Consider the following 23,449-nt stretch of genomic DNA (forward strand, 5'->3'; position numbering starts at 1 on the left):
CGCGGGGCGGCCGCACCCCTCCTCTCTGCCCCTCCCCGGACCTCAGCAAGTCCCTGCCACAGAAATGAAATGCGAGGATCTCAGCATGAATTCCATGGGGTGGTTGTGAGGACCAAGTGCCGTCGGGGAGTCTGCGCTCAAACATGACTGCTGCCTTTGGGACGGTGCGGCTGCTGTGACAACAGTGGCCCGTCAAATCAACTGGAATGAACTCATGTCTTGTTAATAAAACCGATTTCTTGGACACTCACAGGCACTTTGCACCGTACATCAGTCATTTCATTCTCAACATTCCATGAAATAGGATTTGGCATTCCCATTTCCAGAAGAGAAAAGTCAGGAAGCTGGAGCTGGGGCGCAAGGCCACCAGCAGGAGAGCCCATGACTCCAGGAAAAGTGGAGATCAGGGAGCAGGATAGGGTACCTGTGGCCAGAGTGACCCTGAAGTCTAGTGTCCAAATCAGGACAGCCAGAGTCAAGGGAGCACTCCTCATAATGGTGGTGGGCCACAGGCATAGACAGGCGCTGTCTGGGGCAGACAGCACTCGGAATGGCCCCACCGTGCACACTGAGGGTGCCTCCATCTGACTCCTAGGGTTGGGACCCTGAGATCTTTTTTTTTTTTTTTTTTGAGGCAGAGTCTTGCTCTGTGGCCCGGAGCTGGAGTGGAGTGGCTTGATGTCGGCTCACTGCAACCTTCGCCTCCAGGTTCAAGTGATTCTCCTGCCTCAGCCTCCCAAGTAGCTGGGACTACAGGCACACGCCACCACGCCCCGCTAATGTTTGTATTTTTTTTTTTTTTTTTTTTTTTTGAGACGGAGTCTCGCTCTGTCGCCCAGGGTGGAGTGCAGTGGCCGGATCTCAGCTCACTGCAAGCTCCGCATCCCGGGTTTACGCCATTCTCCTGCCCCAGCCTCCCAAGTAGCTGGGACTACAGGCGCCCGCCACCTCACCCGGCTAGTTTTTTGTATTTTTTAGTAGAGACGGGGTTTCACCCTGTTAGCCAGGATGGTCTCGATCTCCTGACTTCGTGATCCGCCTGTCTCAGCCTCCCAAAGTGCTGGGATTACAGGCTTGAGCCACCGCGCCTGGCCATGTTTGTATTTTTAGTAGAGATAGGTTTTCACCATGTTGGCCAGGCTGGTCTCGAACTCCTGACCTAAGGTGATCCACCTGCCTCAGCCTCCCAAAGTGCTGAGATTACAGGCGTGAGCCACCACGCCCAGCCGAGATCATCTTTTATTCTGTGGCTGTCCCTGGGGAGGGAAGTGCCCTGAGGGACTAGGCAGAATGGGATGGGGTTGAGGTCAGGACAGCAGTCTAGGGGCAGGCCCCTCCTCCCCAGCAAGACCAGCGCCCACCTCTCCTAGGTGACGCTCCTCTGTCCGTTCACCAAGGGTTTGGATTTGGCCAAGCTGCATGACCTTGGGCGAGGCACTTGACCTGGCTGAGCTTCAGTCCCCTGATCTTCACAATGAAGTAACCCAGAATGCACTAAGCAGGGACTTTTGTAACTCTGATGACTTGCTGGATGGTTTAAGCAGAGGGTAAAAGCTTACTGTTATCATCCTAGGTGGATGGGAGCGGACTTAGGACAGAGCCCTTATAACGCACCTCTCTCCGGGCTCCAGCAGCCTATTGCCCTGGCCAGTCGGGCTGCTTGGCCCAGTCAGCCATCCTACAGGGCAGGGGCCACCCCACCTTCTCCTGCTCAGCTGCTGGACTGCATTGCTAGCCAGATGTTCAACAGCTGCCGCATTCCACCCGGCAGTGGCCCCACCTCTGAGGCCAGAGAATGGATCAGCACATGCACCAGGCATGATTAGACTGCGTGAGTCACAACACGTCAGGCCCGAGTTCTCCACCCATCAGGGATGCTGGGACTAAGCTTTGCTGGATCCCATGGCTTGAGTGGATAAAGGCTGAATGCCAAGAGCAGGCAACAGGACGACTGTGTGCCATCGGCTGAGACACTGGAGGGAGGCGGGAGGGGGACATCAGACCCTATCCCAGAGGTCTTGGAAGAATCCCATCTTCTCGACATCACTTACACTGGACGCCAATCACCAAACTCACTGTGCAGCAGCAGCTCCCCCATCTTCGGCCTCTCCACCTCTGCCCAGACATCTAGGGACCAAGTCACTCCTAGCTCAGCTTAATCATGTCAATCCCCCACTGTAGCCTGGATTTTACAGTTTTCTCTGGAGCAGCACACCTCTTCTCTGAACTCCATCTCCCATTAGGTTGGTGGGTGGCACTGGTCATCCATTACATGGCCTTGGATCCAGAGAGATCCTCATTATCCTGGACAGGGGATGGGGAGGACTTCACCTAAGCAGAGAAGCTGGAATCAGGACACAGTCACCAGCTTGTCTCTTGCAAGCACTGGACCTGATGACATGTACACCTGGGGCCATTATAGGGGATGGCGGTGGGGGTGGGTATCTTCCCCTATCGGGCACAGGAAAAGCAAAGAAAGCCACTCTGTGAAGAGAAAAGAACGGGCCAGGCACGGGGGCTCACGCCTGAAATCCCAGAACTTTGGGAGGTCAGTGCAGGTGGATCATCTGAGGCCAGGAGTTTGAGACCAGCCTGACCAACATGGTGAAACCCTGTCTCTACTAAAAATACAAAAATTAGCTGGGCATGGTGGCAAGTGCCTGTAGTCCCAGCTACTTGGGAGGCTGAGGCAGGAGAACTGCTTGAACCTGGGAGGTGGAAGATGCAGTGGGCCGAGATCATGCCATTGCACTCCAGCCTGGGTGACACAGCAAGACTCCGTCTCAAAAAAAATAAATAAATAAAGAGAAAAGAACAAAGTAGATACAGGACAGGAGAGCAGAGACAGAGACCAAGAAGAGAGGTGGGAGGGGGAAAGAGGGAAGCCAACCTATCCTGGAAGCCTCAGGCTCCCCTCCCTAGGCTATCTCCAATGCCTAGCAGCCTTTTTTACCCCAGGGTTCCAAGCGACCCTCCCAACACCACTTTTCTGCTGAAATCACCTCAGGAGAGGTTTGGGGTTTGCGGCCAAGAGCCCTGACTGAGCAGCTCCAACATCCCACCCCATTCAACCTGGGTTCCTGGAGTGATGCAAGTTGGCCGAGCCCCCACCCTGCAGGCCCCGGACTATTGTCCACCCTCTTGCCTGGATTGCTTTTCCCTCTGCCTCCCCACCCTTCAATGCACAACCCACACCCTCCCACTCCTGGATGACGCCCCTCCCTGATCCTCATCATCCTTGGACACTTGGCTGTGAGTTCGTCTCCAGCCTGAACCAGAGGTCAGCTGAGGGCCTCTCTGCACCCCACCCCTCCAACGCCCCAGCTCCTAGGCTTTGCGTGGTAGGTACCTGTGATCACACCACCCCAGAAAAACCCTCTAATGGGAGGTACTGGCCCAGCCACGAGCTCAGCTTTTGCCACCTTCCTACCAGCGTCCGGTCCACACGCTGGTCACCCACTAGGCGTGTCATGTGCACACCCACAGCCAGGGCCCTGGCTGCCCACCAGTGGGGGAGGGTGAGAGGCACACCACCCTGCCCAGTAAAAGGGTCCTTTATTTCCACGTTAAACAGAATTGGTCTGTGCTGCTGCCCTACCCCGCCCCTGTCAGGGGAGCCATGGGAGGGGGCTGAGCCTGCAGAGGTGCCTGTCTTCCCAATGCCAAGGCCTTGCCATCTGCTGGAAGAGGGCCTGGGAGAGGGAAGGATGCCAAGAGGAAATGCTGAGGAGTCCTGGGCAGAGGCCGGCATGCGGGCCTGGCCACAGGGCGATTCCCAGGCAGGACAGACTGGAATGGCAGCCAGGCTTGCACACCCTTGTGGCCTCCCGCATGGCAAGTGGTGCTGCAGGGCTGGTTTGGAAAGCGTCAATTAAAGGTCAACTGGGTTGCTGGGGGCACAAAGGCGTGCTCCTGGTAGCCTGAGCCCCCTGACCTAGGTGCTGTTGGGCCTGGCTCTCTGGATAGATCACACGCTGAAGTGGGTACAGGCCAGGGCGGGCCTTTCCCTCAGGGCGTCTGGTGCAGTCCCAGGACCCTGAGAGGGAAGCATCCAGTGAAGCCAGTGACACTCCTGCCAGGAGTGGGCCTTGCTCTAGCCGGACTAGCAGGCCTGGCCATGGCCTCGGGGTCTCAGATTCCACTGCTGAGAACCCTCGCAGGATCTTGCATTTCTTGGCCTGTTGGTCCTCTGGCTGTGTTGGGCTGTGGGGCGTGCATGCAGCAACACAGGTCAGGGAGCTGCCGTGAAACACAGGGCAGCCAGCTCTGGGACTAGGGGCTTCGGCTGTTACTGACCCCCTTGATCTCTGCAGATCTGCTGAGACCTCCCTGCTGTCTGGAGTGAGTGGATGTAGCACCCCAGGGCATCTCATGTAACAACTTGCCCAACATCCAGAGGGTGCCTAGCACACAGGTGGCTCTCACAACAGCTGTGGACTGTAATGTGTGCGGACTGTAAGTTGTAGACTGGATGGACCTGAACACATGTGGGTCATACACACAGACATGCACCCTCACGTGTGTATGTTATTGACACTGGGGTGTGCCTGTTTATGCATGTGCAGGGGTGAGTGTGCACTGATACCCGGGTGATACGCACATTCAGTCCTGCTGGCAGGGAAGAAGCCACAGACAGAATTGGCAGGGAGTGTGACTATTCACGTGGGGGCGAGTTCACAGCAGCCGGCTCCGGGGCACGCCTGTGTGGGCACACCTGTGGGGTAGTATGCGCACCCCGGATCATGTAAACAGCAGGTGGGGGAGTGTGTGCCGGGGATCTGGGCAGCCCTCACTGCCAGCTGGCACAGTTCTCAGGCAGGCTGTGCAGAATGGCCTCCAGGTTCCGTTTGTCGGCACGGATCTCGGCGAGGTCGCTCTCGAAGCCCTGGATCTGCAGCTCCTGCAGCTCAGATTCCTGCTCCAGCAGCCTGAGTTTCCTCTGCAAGGCCCCCGGGGAGGCCAGCTGCAGCCTCAGGCGTTCTAGTGCCCACTGAGTCTCGTTCAGGGCCTGGGCTGGGGCTTGATGGGTGTCCAGCGACCCTGTGGTGGGGCACAAACAGCCTCATTGTGAGCCGGCAGCCCTGCAGGCCCCAGGGCACCCCCCAGTCCCTGAGCCTCTCCCCAGCTCAGGCCTCCCAGGATTCCAACAGCCCACCATCCACCAGGGAAAGACGGGGACCAGAAGGTCTGGGAGGTGGGTGAGGAACCATGCATCCCAATGGGCCCCTAGGCAGACTCAGGAACATCCTCCTGGGTGGCACTTGACAAATGTCATTTTTGTTGATGGTTTTATTATTATTGTCAAAAAAGAAGGCCTCAGGTGAGTCCTCTCTGAGTCTTAGTTTACTCATTTACAAAACAGTGTGGGAGAGAGGCCCCTGTGATTTTTGCCAGCTGAACATGCTGGCTCAATTCACTGACACACGTATTTACAGATGCTGCCTGTGGGCCTGGATGTGGGCAGCCACTGGGGTAAACCACAGGGTCTCTGGCTTCAGAGCGAGGCAGTGAGGCAGCTGGATCAGGGACTGCAGGCCTGGAAGGCGGCAGTGGGGTCCTGGTTCTGGCCCCTGCATGTCTTCACACTACTTCCTGGGGTTAAGGACTTCTCTGTGTCTCCCCAAGCATCGACCCTAACCCTAACCCTAACCCCAACCCTAACCCTGGGGCCAGGTGCTCACATTAGAACTGCTAGCAATAGTGATGGAATAGAATCTGCAGGCTGCCTCTCTCCCATCTGGCCCTTGTCACCTTGTCACTAAGTGTAATGTTTAACAGAAAGATGGATCTCAGCCAGGTGGGAGAGTGATGGCAATGGGGAGGTAAGTCCAAAGTGGCTTCTTTTTTTCTTTTTTTTTTTTTGAGATGGAGTCTCACTCTGTCACCCAGGCTGGAGTGCAGTGGCACAACGTCAGCTCACTGCAACATCCACCTCCTGGGTTCAAGTGATTCTCCTGCCTCAGCCTCCCGAGTAGCTGGGATTACAGGCCCACACCACCATGCCCAGCTAATTTTTGTATGTATGTATGTATGCATGTATGCGTTTATTTATTTATTGAGACAGAGTCTTGCTCTGTTGTCCAGGCTGGAGTACAGTGGCATGATTTCGGCTTACTGTAGCCTCAGGTTCAAGCGATTCTCCTGCCTCAGTCTCCCAAGTATCTGGGATTATAGGTATCTGCCACCACTCCCGGCTAATTTTTTGTATTTTTAGTAGAGACAGCGTTTCACCATGTTGGCCAGGCTAGTCTCAAACTCCTGACCTCAGGTGATCCGCCCGCCTCAGCCTCCCAAAGTGCTGGGATTACAAGTGTGAGCCACTGCGCCTGGCCTGATTTTTCCATTTTTAGTAGAGACATGGTTTCACCATGTTGGTCAGGCTGGTCTTGAACTCCTAACCTCCTGTGATCCACCCACCTTGGCCTCCCAAAGTGCTGGGATTGCAGGTGTGAGCCACTGCATCCAGCCCCAAGCGGTTTCTTCTAACCCCGCAGGATTCCACTGGGCCCCAGGGCTCCCCAAGGCCCTGGATCTCCTGGGTAAGCAGCTGCGAGCACCAAGCCAGGGTGCAAGAGAAGGCAGAGGGGAGCCAAGGCCCTGCTGACCTGGTAGGACCTCAAGAGGCCCCACTGCCCACAGCAAAATCCAAACAGCCTGGTCTTCGAAGAGATTCAGAAATGGGTTACAGCCCCCACTCTACCTGCCCAGGCTGCTTAGGGCTCCTGGAGCAGAGGCCAGGCATGTGCTGTTCATTCCGCATCCCCAGGCCAAGCACAAGGCCGACACAGAGTGTGACAAGTGAATGAACAACAGTGACAATGCAGGAAAGGTTGAAGAGAGTGTCTGCTCCATGACAGGGCCTTAGGTGTCGACTAGGGGCTACCTGCATGCACTCTGAGTCACTTGGACCCGCAGGTGAGCCATGGCTTCCCCACCAGCTGGCTGTGGGACCCTGGGCACATTATCTAAACTCTGTGCTAGGCTGGGTGTGGTGGCTCTCTCCTGTAATCCTAGCACTTTGGGAACCTGAAGTGGGAGCATCCCTTGAGGCCAGGAGTTCAACATCAGCTTGGTTAACATAACGAGATGCTGTCTCCACAAAAAACAAAAGTAAATAAAAAATAAAAATAAACTCTCCACACTCAGTTTCCTCATCTGCAAAATGGCAAAAGAGTAACTGTCCTTGCATAAAAAAGTGAGTATAAGAATTCTGTAAGATCACATGTGTGAATAGCTTAGCGTGGGCCTGGTGTCCAGACAACGTGCAGAGTGTGGCAATTCTCCCTTCTCTTATTACGAATGATAATTGAAAATGCATGCTGCCACATGGGTGAATCTTGATGACTTTCTGCTAAGTGAAATAAGTCAGTCAAAAGAAGACAAATAAGGCTGGGCATGGTGGCTCACGCTTGTGATCCCAGCACTTTGGGAGGCCTAGGCAGGAGGATCACTTGAACCCAGGAGTTTGAGACCAGCCTGGGCAACATAAGGAGCATATTTTTTTGTCTCGGAAAAAAAAAAAAATTAGCTGGGTGTGGTGGTGCCTGCCTGTGGTCCCAGCTACTTGGAAGGCTGAAGTGGAAGAATTGCTTGAGCCCAGGAGTTTGAAGCTGCAGTGAGCCACGATTGCACCACTGCACTCCAGCCTGGGTAACAGAGCAAGATCCTGTCTCCAAAAAAAATTTTCAAAGTACAAATACTGTATGATTCCAATTATATGAGGTCCCCAGAGTAGTCAAATTCTTTTCTTGAGACAGAGTCTCACTCTGTCGCCCGGGCTGGAGTGCAGTGTTGCCATCTGGGCTCACTGCAACCTCTGCCTCCCAGGTTCAAGTGATTCTCCTGCCTCAGCCTCCTGTGTAGCTGAGATTACAGGCATGTGCCACCATGCCTGACTATGTTTTTTACATCTTTAGAAGAGACAGGGTTTCACCATGTTGGTCCAGCTGGTCTCAAACTCCTGAACTCAAATGATCCGCCCGCCTCAGCCTCTCAAAGTGCTGGGATTACAGGCATGAGCTACTGCACCTGGCCCAGAGTAGTCAAATTCATAGAGACAGAAAGTAGAATGATGGCTGCCAGGGGCTGGGGGAGGGAAATGGGGGTTAGCGTTTCAGGAAGTCAGAGCTTCAGTTGGAGATGATGAAAGTGTTCTGGTAGTGGTGATGATCGCACAGCAATGAATATACTTAATGCTGCTGAACTGTACACTTCAAAATGGTTAAGATGGAACATATTATGTGTCTTTTACAATTTGAAAAAATACATGCTCTTCTTTTCAGTCCAACTGCCCCGTCTGCTGTCTCCTGAGCCTCCCCACAACACTGGGCCTCTGGGACCTTCGTACCTTGGTCCCTTCATCCAAAATGCCTCCTTGCTAAGGCCTGTCTTGAATCTGACCTCCTTCCTACGAGCCGCTATTCACTCACTCTCAATATACACCACGCACTGTGGTAAGCGCTTTCTAAACCACCCCATTGTTACTCCCGTTTTCCAGATGGGGGTTCCGAGGCTCAGAGAGGTGGAGTGACTTGCCCAAGGTCTAAGGGCCAAAAAAGGGACAGAGCCAGAGTTGAATCTTGGTCTGATCCCAAACCAGCACCTGATGCCACATTTTCTGCCATGACAGTCTTCTTCTCCGGAACCCTCAGCTCCTGAGGGCTGATCTGCTCACCTGGTGCCTGTAGGCGTTCTTGACAACGGTGAGTTTTCTGTGTGCCCCCCTGCCCCACCCCCAAGAATAGAGGCCTCTGGAGGCACAAAGAGTTACTCAAAGTGAACTCACTTCTAGATGCCAACCCTGTCTTACATGGCACAGGGAGTTGGGCGTGGTTATAAATGCTTGTGATTGACCACAAAGACGGGGATGCGGGAAGCATGATGAGGACAAGGAGGAAATCTTCCCCAGGACTGGAGCTCACAGAAGATCCGATCCTAGAGGTGCCCCACGGACCCAGGGGTTCAGGGCCCAGCCTTGGGGCCTCCTTACCCAGCCTGGCAAGCAGCTCTGACAAGGCCTCGATGTCCTTCTCCAGGGAGATGCGTGATTCCCGGATCTGCTGCTCCATCTCACTCAGCCCAGCACCCACCTTCCAGGGGGAGGAGGAAGAACAGCTTGAATGGCACCCCCACCCTGGCTGCCAGGGGCAGGAGGCAATAGCGTGGGGGCCCTGGTACACGTACCTGCTCAGCTTCCTGCAGCTCCTGTTGGCGTGCTTCAGAATCCAGCACCTGCCGGGACGCCTGTTGGAGCGTGGCTTGCGTCTGGCTGGTGAGCCGGCTGGCACGGCGGTGCGCCTGGTTCCCCTCCCTCAGCAAGGCCTTGGCAAGCTATGGGATGGGTGGCAGTGGCAGGGAGAAGAGGTGAGTGCAGTAAGTCCTTTTGGAGGTAAATAGCTCTTACGGCAATAATGTCAAGCAGTCTGTACCAGGCAGATCATTCATTCATGCATGCATGCAACAAATACGTACTGAACGCAGGCTAAGTGCTGGGCACAGTGCAGACTGCTGGATACCACACATTTCTCTCAGGAGGAGAAATTCCCACTATTTTACAGATGAGGAAATGGAGGCACAGAGGGGAGGAGGGGCTGGCCAAAGCCCAAGTGGCATGACAAGAGATCAAGCCAGGGGGCCCCTACAGCAAATCCAGCACTTTTCCTAGGCACCATAAAGAGTTTCCTTGGTGTGTGAGCAACAGAACCAGCAGCAGAGCTGGGGAGATATGCAATGATTAGAATTTGGCACCAATTTTTAAAAAGCCTAGTTAAAATCAGCCAGGGCTGGGTGCAGTGGCTCATGTCTATGGTCCCAGCACTTTGGGAGGCTGAGGCAGGAGGCTTGCTTGAGGCCAGAGGTTCAAGACCAGTCTGGGCAACATAGAGACCCCAATCTTTTTCTTTCTTTCTTTTTTTTTTTTTTTTTTTTGGTTTGAGGCAGTCTTACTCTGTCGCCCAGGCTGGGGTGCAGCGGTGCAATCCGGCTCACTGCAACCTCCCTCCACCTCCCAGGTTCGAGTAATTCTTGTGTCTCAGCCTCCGGAGTGGTTGGGACTACAGGTGCGCGACACCATGCTTGGCTAATTTTTTTGTATTTTTAGTAGAGACAGGGTTTTACCATGTTGGCCAGGCTGGTCTCGAACTCCTGACCTCAAGTGACCTGCCTGCCTCGGCCTCCCAAAGTGCTGGGATTACAGGAGTGAGCCACCACACCTGACCGAGACTCCACAGCTCTACAAAAAAAAAAAAAAAAAAATTAGCCAGGCACAGTGGCACAGACCTGTAGTCGCAGTTACTCAGGAGGCTGAGGCAGGAAGGTCACTTAAGCCCAAGGGTTTGAAGCTGCAGTGAGCTGTGATTGCGCTACTGTACTCCAGCCTGGGCAACAGTCTCCACAAAACACACACGCGCGCGCGCACACACACACACACACACACACAAAACTTAAGCTGGGTGCAGTGGCTCACGCCTATAATCCCAGCACTTTGGGAGGCCAAGGCAGGTGGATCACCTGAGATCAGAAGTTGGAGACCAGCCTGGCCAACATGGTGAAACCCCGCTCTACTAAAAATACAAAAATTAGCCAGGTGTTGTGGAGCACGCCTATAATCCCAGCCACTCTGGAATCTGAGGCAGGAGAATCACTTGAACCCAGGAGGCAGAGGTTGCAGTGAGCTGAGATGGCACCACTGCACTCCAGCCTGGGCCACAGAGTAAGACTCTATCTCAAAAAATTAAGAAAAAAATTAAAAACAAAAAGGCAGGTAAAATAAATAAATGCAAACTTCAAAATAACAAAAAAGAAAAGAAAAACCTAGAAGTTTAGGCAGGAAAGCCAGCAGACCCAGGTGTAAGTCCTGGTTAAGTTCATGAGCCTGGCTGCACCTCAGCGTTCTCACCTGTACAATGGGGACAGCAATGACGCCTATTTTGTGAGGAACCCACAGGCTCACCCCCGTGAAGTCCCTGAGCTAAATGCCTGGGCCCACTGAGCAGTGAGTGAGTGCGGAGTAGTCAGCACGGATGTCGGGAAGGGGCCCACGGAAGGGCAGTCCCCCCAGGAGGCAGGAGGCCACTGTTGTCACAGCCACCGCCCTGACCTTGGCACTGTCCTTGGCCAACACCTCTGCTTCTCTGCCCTTCTTCTTGGCACTGGAGGAAAGAGGGGCCGCGTTTCCTAGCATCCTCTCCGCCTGCTTGGTCTTCTTTCTCATGTCTGCAAGGAGTCTGTCCCTGACGGAGTCTGCCTTCCTCTGCAGTGCCGCCTGGTCCTTGGGCCGAGGAAACTGCAGCTTCATTCCTGCAAACCCCGCTGAGGCTGGGTCAGGGGAACTGGGCTCACACCTCCAGCGCCTCCCAGGCAGCCGCTGGCAGAGCTGCCTGGCTGGCCACAGACCCCTGGACAACGAGTGGAAGTTTGAGGTGCATGCAACCTACGTTATCACCTTCTCAGGCTTATCCAGGAGGAAATAAAAGCAAGCAAGACACAGACATACTGCTCGGGGAATTTTGAGATGGGTATTCATTCTATTAGGACGTCTATTAAAGTCAAGGAATTACGTGGTGGTCCATGCTGGGGCCAGTGATGGGGGCTAGCACAGTCCACGGCTCAGTCTGCTCAGCTCGGCATTTTCATGTACCGCCTATATCTAAACAATACTTTGAGGCAGTGTATAGTGATGAGTAAATCAACAAATGGATCCTTACCATGGAAAACCAAGAGTCTGATGTAACTGGAAGGATGAGGAAGGACAGAGAAGGAGGAACAAGTACCAGAAAATCTGGATAATGACATTGCAGAAACCAAATGTTTGATTGATCACTGAGCTCTCAAGCGATCAAGACAAAAAGGGAAATGTTACAATTCCTTTTTCTTTTTTTATTTTGAGACAAGGTCTCCGCCCAGGCTGGAGTGCGGTGGAGAGATCTCAGCTCACTGCAACCTCTGCCTCACGGGTTTAAGTGATTTTCCTGCCTCAGCCTCCTGAGTAGCTGGGATTACAGGCGCACAACACCATACCCGGCTAAGCTTTTTTTTTTTTTCTTTTTTTTTTCTTTTTTAGTAGAGATGGAATTTCACCTTGTTGGCCAGGCTGATTGCAAATTCCTGGCTTCAAGTGATCCACCCACCTTGGCTTCCCAAAGTGCTGGGATTACAGGTGTGAGCCACCACACCTAGTGGAAATGTTAGAATTCCCATAGATTTTATTATCCAGTAAGAAGCAGTTTCCTTCTTGGTAAACAAAGAGACTATTTCCTTTCCTTTCAGATAACATTCTAAGGGAAATTTAGTCAGATGTGGTGGCTCAGACCTGTAATCCCAGCTACTCTGGAGGCTGAAGCAGGAGGATCAGTCCAGGAGTTCGAAACCAGCCTAGGAAACATAGTGAGACCTCATCTCTACAAGACGACAAAAGCTTAGCTGGGCATGGTGGCACATACCTATAGACCTAGCTACTCATGAGACTGAGATGGGAGGATCACTTGAGGCCAGGAGTTGGAGGCTACAGTGAGCTATGATTGCACCACTGCACTCCAGCCTGGGTGACAGAGTGAGACCCCAACTCAAAAAAAAATTCTAAAGGAAGTTTATCATCAAAAGAACTGATTACAGGCCAGGTGCCGTGGCTCACACCTATAATCCTAACACTTTGGGAGGCTGAGGCAGGTAGATCACCAGAGTTCAGGAGTTCAAAATCAGCCTGGCCAAACTGGTGAAACCCCGTCTCTACTAAATATACCAAAAAAAAAAAAAAAAAAAAAAAAAAAGCCAGGTATGGTGGTGGGCACCTATAATCCCAGCTACTAGGGAGGCTGAGGCAGGAAAATTGCTCGAACCCAGGAGGCGGAGGTTGCAGTGAGGCGAGACTGTGCCACTGCACTTCAGCCTGGGCGACACAGAGACTATCTCAGGAAAAAAATAATAATAATAAATTACCGATTACAGTGGACAAAGTCAATTTTTAAAATGAATGAAGCCTTCTAATCTTTGGGGGCATAATATTATAGAATTGTTCTACCCAGAAATTAGATCTGCTTTGCTCCTTTTTACACAAAATTGATGTTTCTCAATATGTATTCTGTGGAACCCTAATTGTCCACGGTGTTAACAAACATTAGGAAGAAGTGTCAATTAAGTTGAAAGTGAAGCAGGTTTCTTTATTACAGGCCTTCTCAGAGCCTTTAATATTCTCAAGTGTTCTCTGTAAGACCTCAAGAGGATGCTGCAGCAAGAGACAGTTCCTAAACTTATTTGAATACAAGCCCTCTCTTGGCAGAGCGTATCATAGGCTAGGAGACCCCCGGCCACACCCTGGGGAAAACTGCTCCACAGTTCACTTTGTGAATTTTCCTTTTATCCTGAACACCAACTGAGCACAGCCCAGCTGGTGGTAAGAGGGAGTGTCTCTAAAATGGGATCAGAATGGGAAAAAGAGCCTGGGGTTAGAGGGTTGAGGTTAGCCCTCTTGTGGATTATGGGAGCAGTGCAAGGAAATTTCCATCCACTACAAACAAGAACGTTCTCATTCTCAGAACCCCGACAATGAGAAGATAAACCCTTGTAAGGTAGTGAGATCCCCATTGTAGGAGATAGGCAAGCTGAGGGTGGATGAGTCTACTGCCAGGTGTGAGATTTGCACCAGATGACCGTAAGACCTCTTATAATTCTAATGTTCTAAGATCCTAACATTCCATCCTTATAAGTCATTGAATGTACCTTTTTCTAAATATGACTCTAGATACTTAAGCACACACGGCTACGCCTTTCCCACAGGAAGTCCCCAAATGATGGGTGACTAGGACTTCAAGCTGCCAGGAAACTGGGGAACAGGAGCACTGACAGCCCATACTCTGCCCCCCGAGGACCTGGGTCCACAGCTAGAGCTCCATCTCTTCTGGGCAATGGGCAGGGTTGGGGAAGGAGGCCACAGAACCAAGACAACAGCAGAAGTCTGACTTCTGGCCTCAGACCCCAAGAGACATCTGGGGTTCAGAGTATGTTCCTTATCCAGCCTGTTGGATAAGGAGCCACAAATAAAGGGTGAGGGGGGCTTCTCTCCGGAGCAAATTGGATATCACAGAAGCCCATTGCACAGGTGGGTACTTGTAGAATTGTAATACTTGCTGGCTTCTATTCCCAGCTTAGCTCTGACCCAGGGATGAATAGCAATTCCTTTCCTCAGCCTACCCATCTGCAAAATGGGGCACTTGGCCCTGTTTTCCCAAAGCTCAAAAAAGGGCCTGGAATGGCATCAACCCAAAACTCCTTCTAAAGAGAAACTCCATCCCCTTCCCATAGCCGCAACTCAACATTGGACCCGGACAGCCATATTTGTACCAGATAACTAACTGGAGCCCAGGCCAGAGAGGACTTGACCTGGGTGGACAGCCAATGATATCAGAGTCTCCTCTCACTTGGTCTGGAGGGGCTCTGCATGTGGTCTGATGACCTGGGGTGTATAGGATAGCCACATGGGCAAGTCCAAGGTGAGTGATGTATGAGATGGGGCAGGATCCTGAGAGGTGGAGGGAAAGTCCGCTTAGCTTCATTAAGCCCACAAGACCAGACTCCTGTCCTCTGCAAGCCTGCCCTGGCTGAGGCGAGAGTTGAGTGGCTGTCAGGGGCGTTTGTGCATTACAGAGCCTAGTGGTCAGCTAGACTCACATACCTTCCAGGTCAGCCAGCAGAGTCCTGGCTCCCATGACAGTCACTGTGGCAGCCTGGACAGATGAGGAAGCCTGGGTCAGGGCGGTTCTGGCCTCCCGGTGTAGCTGGAGAGAGACGAGGAGAGGCTGGGCAGCTGGCTCCACAGGTGCAGGGCCTGGGGGCAGCTCAGTGGGCACCAAACCCACATATATGGGTGCCCAAGTCATCACCAAATCCCTGACTCTGGGTCACACTGTCCACCCGGAGCACCTGATCTGTGCTATTATATAAAAGTTGAACCCTGAATATCTCCCAAGAGATACCTGTCCACAAAATCCCAAAGGAAAACTGAAACACTAGGATGAAAGGAATGAGAATAGCCAGGTGCAGTGGCTCACGCCTGTAATCCCAGCACTTTGGGAGGCCAAGGCGGGCGGATCATGAGGTCAGGAGATCGAGACCATCCTGGCTAACACGGTGAAACCTCGTCTCTACTAAAAATACAAAAAATTAGCCTGGCGTGGTGGCTGGCGCCTGTAGTCCCCGCTACTTGGGAGGCTGAGGCAGGAGAAAAGCGTGAACCCAGGAGGTGGAGCTTGTAGTGAACCAAGATCACGCCACTGTGCCACTGCACTCCATCCTGGGCGACAGAGCGAGACTCCGTCTCAAAAAAAAAAAAAAAAAAAGGAACGAGAAGAACACCTGAACATCTCTTCAGAACATGTTCTATTGGCCATGCACAGGGGCTCTTGCCCGTAATCCCAGCACTTGGGGAGGCTGAGGTGGGCAGATCACTTGAGGTCAGGAGTTCGAGACTAGTCTGGCCAACATGGTGAAACCCTGTCTCTACTAAAAATTAAAAAAAAAAAATTAGCTAGGTGTGGTGGTGCATGCCTGAAATGCCAGCTACTCGGGGAGGCTGAGGCAGGAGGATGGCTTGAATCTGTGGGGCAGAGGTTATAGTGAGCCGAGATCAAGCCACTACACTCCAGCCTGGGTGGCATAAAGACTCCATCTCAAAAAAAAGGGAAGGGAGGGGGAGGGGAAGGGGAAGGGGAAGGGGAGAGAAGAGGAGAAGACAAGACTGCTCTATCTCAGTAAGTAGATGTGAAAATCACAAATCTGTTTATGACACACCTTGACTTATGGAAAATCAGTTTCTTCCCCACTGCCACTCAACAGGACTAGATCCACTGAAAGAATATGGGTTTGATGGATGAGTGGGTAAACAAAATATGCTTCATCCACACACTGGAATATGACCGAGCCTTAAAAAGGGAGGAAGTATAGATCCAGGCTGCAAGGCAGGTGAACCCTGAAAAGAGGATGCTAACAGGAGGAAGCCTGACACCATCGGTACGTATTACATGATTCTGTTTCTGCGAAAGTGCTGGACGAAGGAAACCTACAGAGACAGAGAACAGAGTGGAGGCTGCCAGGGCCTCGGGAATGGAAATGAGGAGTGACTGCTGAGTGGGCCTGGGGTTAGGGGTGGTGAAAATGTTCTAAAACTAGACTGAGGTGGAGGTGGCACAACTTTGTGAATGTGCTAAAAGCCATTTAATCTAAAATAGGTGTTTGTAAGCCATGTGAATGTCACTGTAATAAGAATAAATAAATAGGCCGGGCGCGGTGGCTCAAGTCTGTAATCCCAGCACTTTGGGAGGCTGAGACGGGCGGATCACAAGGTCAGGAGATCGAGACCATCCTGGCTAACACGGTGAAACCCCGTCTCTACTAAAAAACATACAAAAAATTAGCCGGGCGTGGTGGCGGGCGCTTGTAGTCCCAGCTACTCGGGAGGCTGAGGCAGGAGAATGGCATAAACCCGGGAGGCGGAGCTTGCAGTGAGCTGGGATCCGGTCACTGCACTCCACCCTGGGCGACAGAGGGAGACTCCATCTCAAAAAAATAAATAAATAAATAAATAAATAGTAGAGTTTGAGGAGCCACCTAGTACTGCCTCAGGCCTATTCTGATTGCTCATGGGGTGGAGAGGAGGACGAAGGTATGAGTGCTGTGGTGGGGTGAGGCATCAGTACATGCTGGGGCCTGGCCCTGACTCCTGGGGAAGTCACCTCACTTCCTGGCACCCTCACCCTGGACGAGGGCAGTGGACCAGATGAGCAGGTGCTACCCCGGGGCAAAGCCAAGCTCCCCAAGTAAGCGCCGGGCACTGGGCTCTGCTCTTCAGATACATTCTCACGCCTCACAGACAGCCCCCTTATCCTGTCTTTAAAAGGAATGGAAGCCGGGCGCGATGGCTCACGCCTGTAATCCCAGCACTCTGGGAGGCTGAGGCGGGGAGATCACCTGAGATCAGGAGTTCAGCCTAGACAACATGGTGAAACCGCATCTCCACCAAAAATACAAACATTAACTAGGCGTGGTGGCGCGGGCCTGTAATCCCAACTATGGAGGCTGAGGCAGGAGAATTGCATGAACCTGGGAGGCAGAGGCTGCAGTGAGCCAAGATCGCACCACTGCACTCCAGCCTTGGCAACAGAGTAAGAGTCTGTCTCAAAGTAAATAAATAAATAAATAAATAAATAAATAAATAAAATAATTAAAAAAAAAAAAAAGGAATGGGGCTGGGTGTGGTGGCTCATGTCTATAATCCTAGCACGTTGGGAGGCCAAGGCAGGTGGATCACTTGAGGCCAGGAGTTCAAGACCAGCCTGGCCAACATGGTGAAACCCCATTTCTACTAAAAATACAAAAAAATTTAACTAGACACGGTGGCACACATCTGTAGTCCCAGTTATTCTGGAGACTGACGCAGGAGAATCACTTGAACCCGGGAAATGGAGGTTGCAGTGAACCGAGATTGCACCACTGCACTCCAGCCCAGGCAATAGAGCAAGACTGTTTCAAAAACCAAATTGAAAACAAACAAAACTATCGGTACAGCCGCCTTGGAAAGTGGCCACTTCTTTGCAGCTTTCAAATGAGCCATGAATGAACTACAGAATGAACTAATGAATGCAGGCATGAGCGAGAACGATCCCAGGATGGTGGGTGTGGCCCCGCGTGCTGCTGGTGCTATCCTCTGTCGGTCTGTCCATCGTCTCTTCTCAGGGTATCAGGGTCCCCTCCCCTGCCTCAGGCTGCATGTGGAGTTTTGCAGGAGGTACCACAGGGATGCACAGAGATACCTTTTTTTTTTTTTTTTTTTTAGACGGAGTCTCACTCTGTTACCAGACTGGAGTGCAGTGGTGCAATCTCAGCTCACTGCAACCTCCGCCTCCTGGGTTCAGCAATTCTCCTGCCTCAGCCTTCCAAATTGCTGGGACTATAGGCATGTGCCACCACGCCTGGCTAATTTTTTGTATTTTTAGTAGAGATGGGGTTTCACCATGTTAGCCAGGATGGTCCCGATCTCCTGACTTGTGATCCACCCACCTCGGCCTCCCAAAGTGCTGGGATTACAGGCGTGAGCCACTGTGCCCGGCAGGACAGAGCTACTTCTGTCTCTGCCCTTCTCCTTCCTGCAACCCTGACCCCAAGTCACCTTCAGGGTAGCCCCAACCTCTCCCAGGTCCCCCGCTCTGAAGCTGACCTGTGTGAGGGGCTCTGTTTGCCGTAGTGCCGCCTGGGCAGCAGCCTGGAGGGTTCGGGAAGCCTTGGTGGCCATGTGCTGTTGTGATGCAACTGTCTTCTCCAGGGTCTTCGCCTTCAGGCCCAGGTCTTCAGCCCAGGACTTCTGAGGCTGCAGGGAGACAGTGGGCTCAGGCAGGGCCTGGCAGGAAGGGCAAGTGGCAGATTCTCTACTTAGGGGAGGTGCCCTGCTGGACTGAGGCATCGGGTCTGTCCCTGGCTGCCAGCCCAGAACCCCAAGCCTCCTGAAAACCTGATGAGCTAGCGGATGCCCCAGGTAGCTCGGAAGCCCAGAGGCAGGAATAGCAGGGGTGGGGCTTTGTGTGGACCCTAGGAGGCAGAGGGGCCAGGGCAAGAGGAGCCAGGCTGGGGAACCCCTAGCTTGGGGCTCGGATGACAGCCCTACCAATTTCTAGCTGTGTGGCCTTGAGCAACCCAGCCAACCTCCCCAACCCACACTGCCTCACTGCAAAGTGGGAACGCTTCCTCAGCTCCACAGTCCTGAACTGAGACCTGGGGGCTGGATGGCTTCAGAATGCAGAATTTCCCAGACTTTAGAGGAGAACCGTGCAGGTACTACATACGATCGAACACCCTCAGTGGTGTTGGAAACAGAACCTGGGCTCGAACACACTAACAGCTGTGCATCACTCTCCACATGCCGTGGGAGGAGCGAAGACCTCAAACAAGCAGCCTTGGGCATCAATCTGGGTTAGCATTTGTCCCAAGTGCATTTGTATAAGCTGAATTCTTTCATGTTCAGTTTCTGAGTTTTGGGATTTCAGGGTTACTGAATCGACACAATGGACTTGATTCACACAGAGGTGATGAGTATAAGGTGATGGGCACAGAGGGGCCGGCCAGCTACCTCGTGCATTGCTCCCCAATCTCTGTCCAGCTCCCATGGAAGCAGCCTTGAAATAAGCTAATGGGTGAGTTCCATGTGACAGACTGAGGCTCAGGGAGGGAAAGTCCTTGGCCGAGGTCACAGAGCTGGAGTGGCAGAGCTGGAATTGCATCCTGTGTCCATCTGATGACATTGCTAATGTCATTGTAAGGAGGAAGAGGCCCCAGCCTTGACATTATCATCAACAGAGAATGGTTGGGCTCTGACTCTGCCAAGCCCCATAGATAGGTTATATCATTTGACTTAGCTGTGATATAGTTAAAAATGAGCCGCGTCACCTGCCTCTGCCTGGGCCCCACTGGTTTCTCCAGATGCTATAATAGGTTTGTTGGTTTTTTTTTTTTTTCCTCTTTTTTGAGATGGAGTCTCGCTCTGTCACCAAGGCTGGAGTGCAGTGCTGCAGTCTTGGCTCACCGAAGCCTCTGCCTCCCTGGTTCAAGCGATTTTTCTGCCTCAGCCTCTCTAGTAGCTGGGGTTGCAGGCACACACCACCACACCTGGCTAATTTTTGTATTTTTAGTAGAGACGAGGTTTCACTACGTTGGCCAAGGTGGTCTCAATCTCCTGACCTCAGGTGATCCACCCGCCTCGGCCTCCCAAAGTGCTGGGATTAAAGGCGTGAGCCACTGTGCCCAGCCTCCAGCTTCTATAGTAGATCCTCCCGACCCCACATGGAGCTCTGAGACAACTGAGCTGACCAGAGCTCCCGGAGAAGCCAGCAAAGCCAGGTACGGGGCTGTATCTGCGCCAACGTGCTGCACTGTGGCCAAGACGCTTTCCGCTTCAGGCAGCAACTCTGCCATAGCTGTCCCCAGTGCTTTCTGGGCCGCCTGGACCTCCTGGTACCTGGGAGGAAATAGAGGCCATGGAGCTGGGTGCAGAACTAGCCCTCCCCATCCCTGTCTGGGTCCCAGGCTGGAGCCATTGGTTTGCAAAGGCCTCTGCCAACTTCCCAGGCAGAATAGCTCTCTGTGGGGTCGGTACAGCTGCCTCGGAAAGTGGCCGCCTCTCTGCAGCTTTCAGATGAGCCAGACGGGCTGTGAAAGGGCCACATTCTTATTTCTGCATCATTCAGTTCAGCCACACTTTGCTGAAAAGGGCTCTGCTTGGTTTCCACTCAAGAATCACATGTTTGCAAATGTTTGGCTCTTCTGGGTAAATGGCAAAGAGGAAAATGCCCGGTGAAATGGGGAGCACAGTGGCCCTGGCCCTGGTCCTGACTCAGCCATGCCCTTTCCGGAGACCTTGGGCACATCCTCACCACAGATGAATGGAGAGCCCTGGGCTGCAGAATCTCTGTGGGCCGTTTTGCCCTGATGGGCCTGTGGTCTATAACCAATCAGCTAGGATGGGTTTTATGTCCTGACCAGCTGTCCACACGCTGTCCCACCCATTCCTCCCTGACAAGGGCACTGCTGGGGTGGAGACCTCTGGCTTCCCTTCCATCCTTTACTCTTCCTTAGAGAGCCAGCGCCCTGCCCCTGGAGTGGGTCTTGTGACCTCCCCCAGCCATGCCAACTGGCTCAGGGCAGGACATCTGATCTAAACGGAGCCAATCCCATTCTCGTTTAGGAACGTCAAGGGGCTCAGCAAGATGTTGGGGAGTCTCCATGGACCTTTAAACTGAGAAGGACAGAAGGGGTCACCAAAGCAGAGAAGCAGAGCCGGTTGTCTGCAGAGGCAGAGAAAGAAGCTGGTGCCGCAGAGGAGCTTAGAGGAGCTGCCCTGGGCTGGGGCACAGGGGCCAGGGGGTGCTCAGGGAATGCTGCAGAGGGAGAGCGAGGGATCTCTTGCTCTGGGTTTCAGTTCTTTTCCCTTCTCTTGAAGAGGCTGAGTTGCACTCCATCCCAGGCAAAAGTGGGTTACTGTGACTTACCACCGAGTGGCCCAAGACCCTGTGGCCCCACTCCCAGCGGGATGCTGACCCAAGACACCCCAAGACACCAATGACAAAGAATGTCGGGACTCAAGGGAGCTAGCCCTGGAAATAGCAGCCTCTGGCTAGGCCCTGTCAACTCCAGGAGGCCAACCCTAAAGTTTCTACCCACACCTGGGGAGGCCTCACCTGTCCTCCAGGTCCCGCTGGGTCTCTAGGGCCATCCTTCCCTCCAGCAGACTCCAGAGAAGCACGTAGCTGGTGTTGGAGGCGAGCAGGGCCCTCTGAGCAGTGGCTGCAATCTTGGTGGCGGTGTCTCTGTGGCTGTGTGAGGACACCCACCTGAGCATCACCAAGGGCTCGCAGGGAAGGGGCCCAGGACCAGAACTATGCCCCCTACTACACAGGCCTCCTGCTGCCCCAAACAGAGGACAGCCACAAAGACAAGTACTCCTTTTCCATCTTTCTGTGTTACACACTTCAAGGGCTGACAGGAAAGGTACTCCATGCCCTGTTCCTGTTACATAGAGACATGGAGTTTGTGTCTGTTGTCTCGGCATAAGGATTAATAGGATTTTTTTTTTTTTTTTTTTTTTTTTTTCTGAGACAGAGTCTCACTCTATTGCCCAGGCTAGAGTGCAGTCGTGTGATCTCAGCTCACTGCAACCTCTCTTCCCGGGCTCAAGCGATTCTCCTACCTCAGCCTCTCGAGTAGCCAGGATTACAAGTGTGCACCAGCTAATTTTTGTATTTTGGTAGAGACGGGGTCTCACCATGTTGGCCAGGCTGGTCTTGACCTCCTGTCCTCAGGTGATCCACCCGCCTCGGCCTCCCAAAGTACTGGGATTACAGGTGTGAGCCACCGCACCCAGCCAGGGCCTTATTTTTTTCTTTTTAAGAGATGAAGTCTTACACTGTTGCCCAGGTTGGAGTGCAGTGGGTACCATCACAGCTCACTGCAACCTCAAACTCCTAGGCTCAAGGGTTCCTCTCGCCTCAGTCTTCCAAGTAGCTGGGACTACAGGTGTGTGCCACCATGCCCGGCTAATTTTTAAAATTATTTTATAGGGATGGGGCTTTCACCATCTTGCCCAAGTTGGTCTGTAACTCCTTGACTCAAGCGATCCTCATGTGTCGGCCTCCCAGCACTTTGGGAGGTGTTAGACACTGTGCCTGGCCAATAGGACATTTTATCACACATGAAAGCATCTCAGCTTGGACAATAAATTGTACAGTCACCCCAATGTAGACAGCATAGAAGAGAGTGGTCACAACAGCTTGGGTCTGAATCCTGGCTTTATTGCTTCCAAACTGGGTGTCCTTAGGAAGCTCCTTAACTTCTCTGAATATTTTCCCATCTGTAAAATGAGTCTAAGGTCCCTGGAGTGTAGCTCAAGGAGAAAATTGTCACAGACCTTGTGTTTTTAGGATCTTAAGCTGCTTTTTTTTTTTTGAGATGGAGTCTCACTCTATTGGCCAGGCTGGAGTGCAGTGGTGTGATCTCAGCTTACTGCAACCTCTACCTCCCAGGTTCAAGCAATTCTCCTGCCTCAGCCTCCCAAGTAGCTGGAATTACAGGCACCCGCCACCATGCCTGGCTAATTTATGTACTATTAGTGGAGATGGGGTTTTACCATGTTGGCCAGGCTCGTCTGGAACTCCTGACCTCAAGTGATCCACCTGCCTCAGCCTCCCAAAGTGCTGGGATTACAGGTGTGAGCCACTGTGCCTGGCCTTAACCTGCTTCCTTTTTTTTTTTGAGACGGAGTCTCGCACTGTCGCCCAGGCTGGAGTGCAGTGGTATGATCTCAGCTCAGTGCAAGCTCCGCCTCCTGGGTTCCTGCCATTCTCCTGCCTCAGCCTCCCGAGTAGCTGGGACTGCTGGCGTCTGCCACCAGGCCCAGCTAATTTTTTTTTGTATTTTTTAGTAGAGACGGGGTTTCACCGTGTTAGCCAGGATGGTCTCGATCTCCTGACCTCGTGATCCACCCGCCTCGGCCTCCCAACGTGCTGGGATTACAGGCGTGAGCCGCCGCGCCCGGCCTTAAGTTGCTTCTTAAAGGCAGTGGATGAAACAACCCAATGCCTGTGGGCAGAAGACGGATAAACAACATGTGGCATTTCCATACAATGGGATATTACTCAGCCGTAAGCGGAGCGAAGCACCCATCCATGCCACGATGTGGATGAGCCTTGAAAACACTGGGCTAAGAAGCTACTGGTAAAAGGCGACACACTGTGTGATTCCACTTCTATGAAATGCTCAGAATAGGCAAATCTATACAGACAAAAAGTAGAGCGGTGGTTCCAGGGCCTGGGGAGGTAAGGAGAAACGGGGGCTGATGGCAGATGGGTCCAGGGGTGTTTTGAGGATGATGAAAATCCTAAAACTGGTTGTGGCGATGGCTTTGCAACCCTGAGAA

The 23,449-nt window shown here is 52.7% G+C and overlaps 1 protein-coding gene across 1 annotated transcript in view; it reads right to left on the bottom strand.

Annotated features, from left to right (window-relative positions):
- Window positions 1-3,538: 3,538 nt before the first annotated feature.
- LAMC3 (laminin subunit gamma 3) overlaps window positions 3,539-23,449 on the bottom strand; it is an 86,169-nt gene continuing 66,258 nt past the window's right edge. Inside the window, exons 21-28 of the mRNA XM_030919061.1 lie at window positions 21,216-21,350; window positions 19,849-19,996; window positions 18,206-18,355; window positions 14,669-14,771; window positions 11,099-11,298; window positions 9,184-9,330; window positions 8,990-9,089; window positions 3,539-5,040 (exon numbers count right to left, since the gene is read on the bottom strand). Coding sequence (XP_030774921.1) covers window positions 4,790-5,040; window positions 8,990-9,089; window positions 9,184-9,330; window positions 11,099-11,298; window positions 14,669-14,771; window positions 18,206-18,355; window positions 19,849-19,996; window positions 21,216-21,350 — 1,234 coding nt within the window. The 3' untranslated portion in view covers window positions 3,539-4,789. The remainder of the gene's footprint in view (window positions 5,041-8,989; window positions 9,090-9,183; window positions 9,331-11,098; window positions 11,299-14,668; window positions 14,772-18,205; window positions 18,356-19,848; window positions 19,997-21,215; window positions 21,351-23,449) is intronic.

Source organism: Rhinopithecus roxellana, chromosome 16 (genome assembly GCF_007565055.1).
Source record: "Rhinopithecus roxellana isolate Shanxi Qingling chromosome 16, ASM756505v1, whole genome shotgun sequence".
NCBI lineage: Eukaryota > Metazoa > Chordata > Mammalia > Primates > Cercopithecidae > Rhinopithecus > Rhinopithecus roxellana.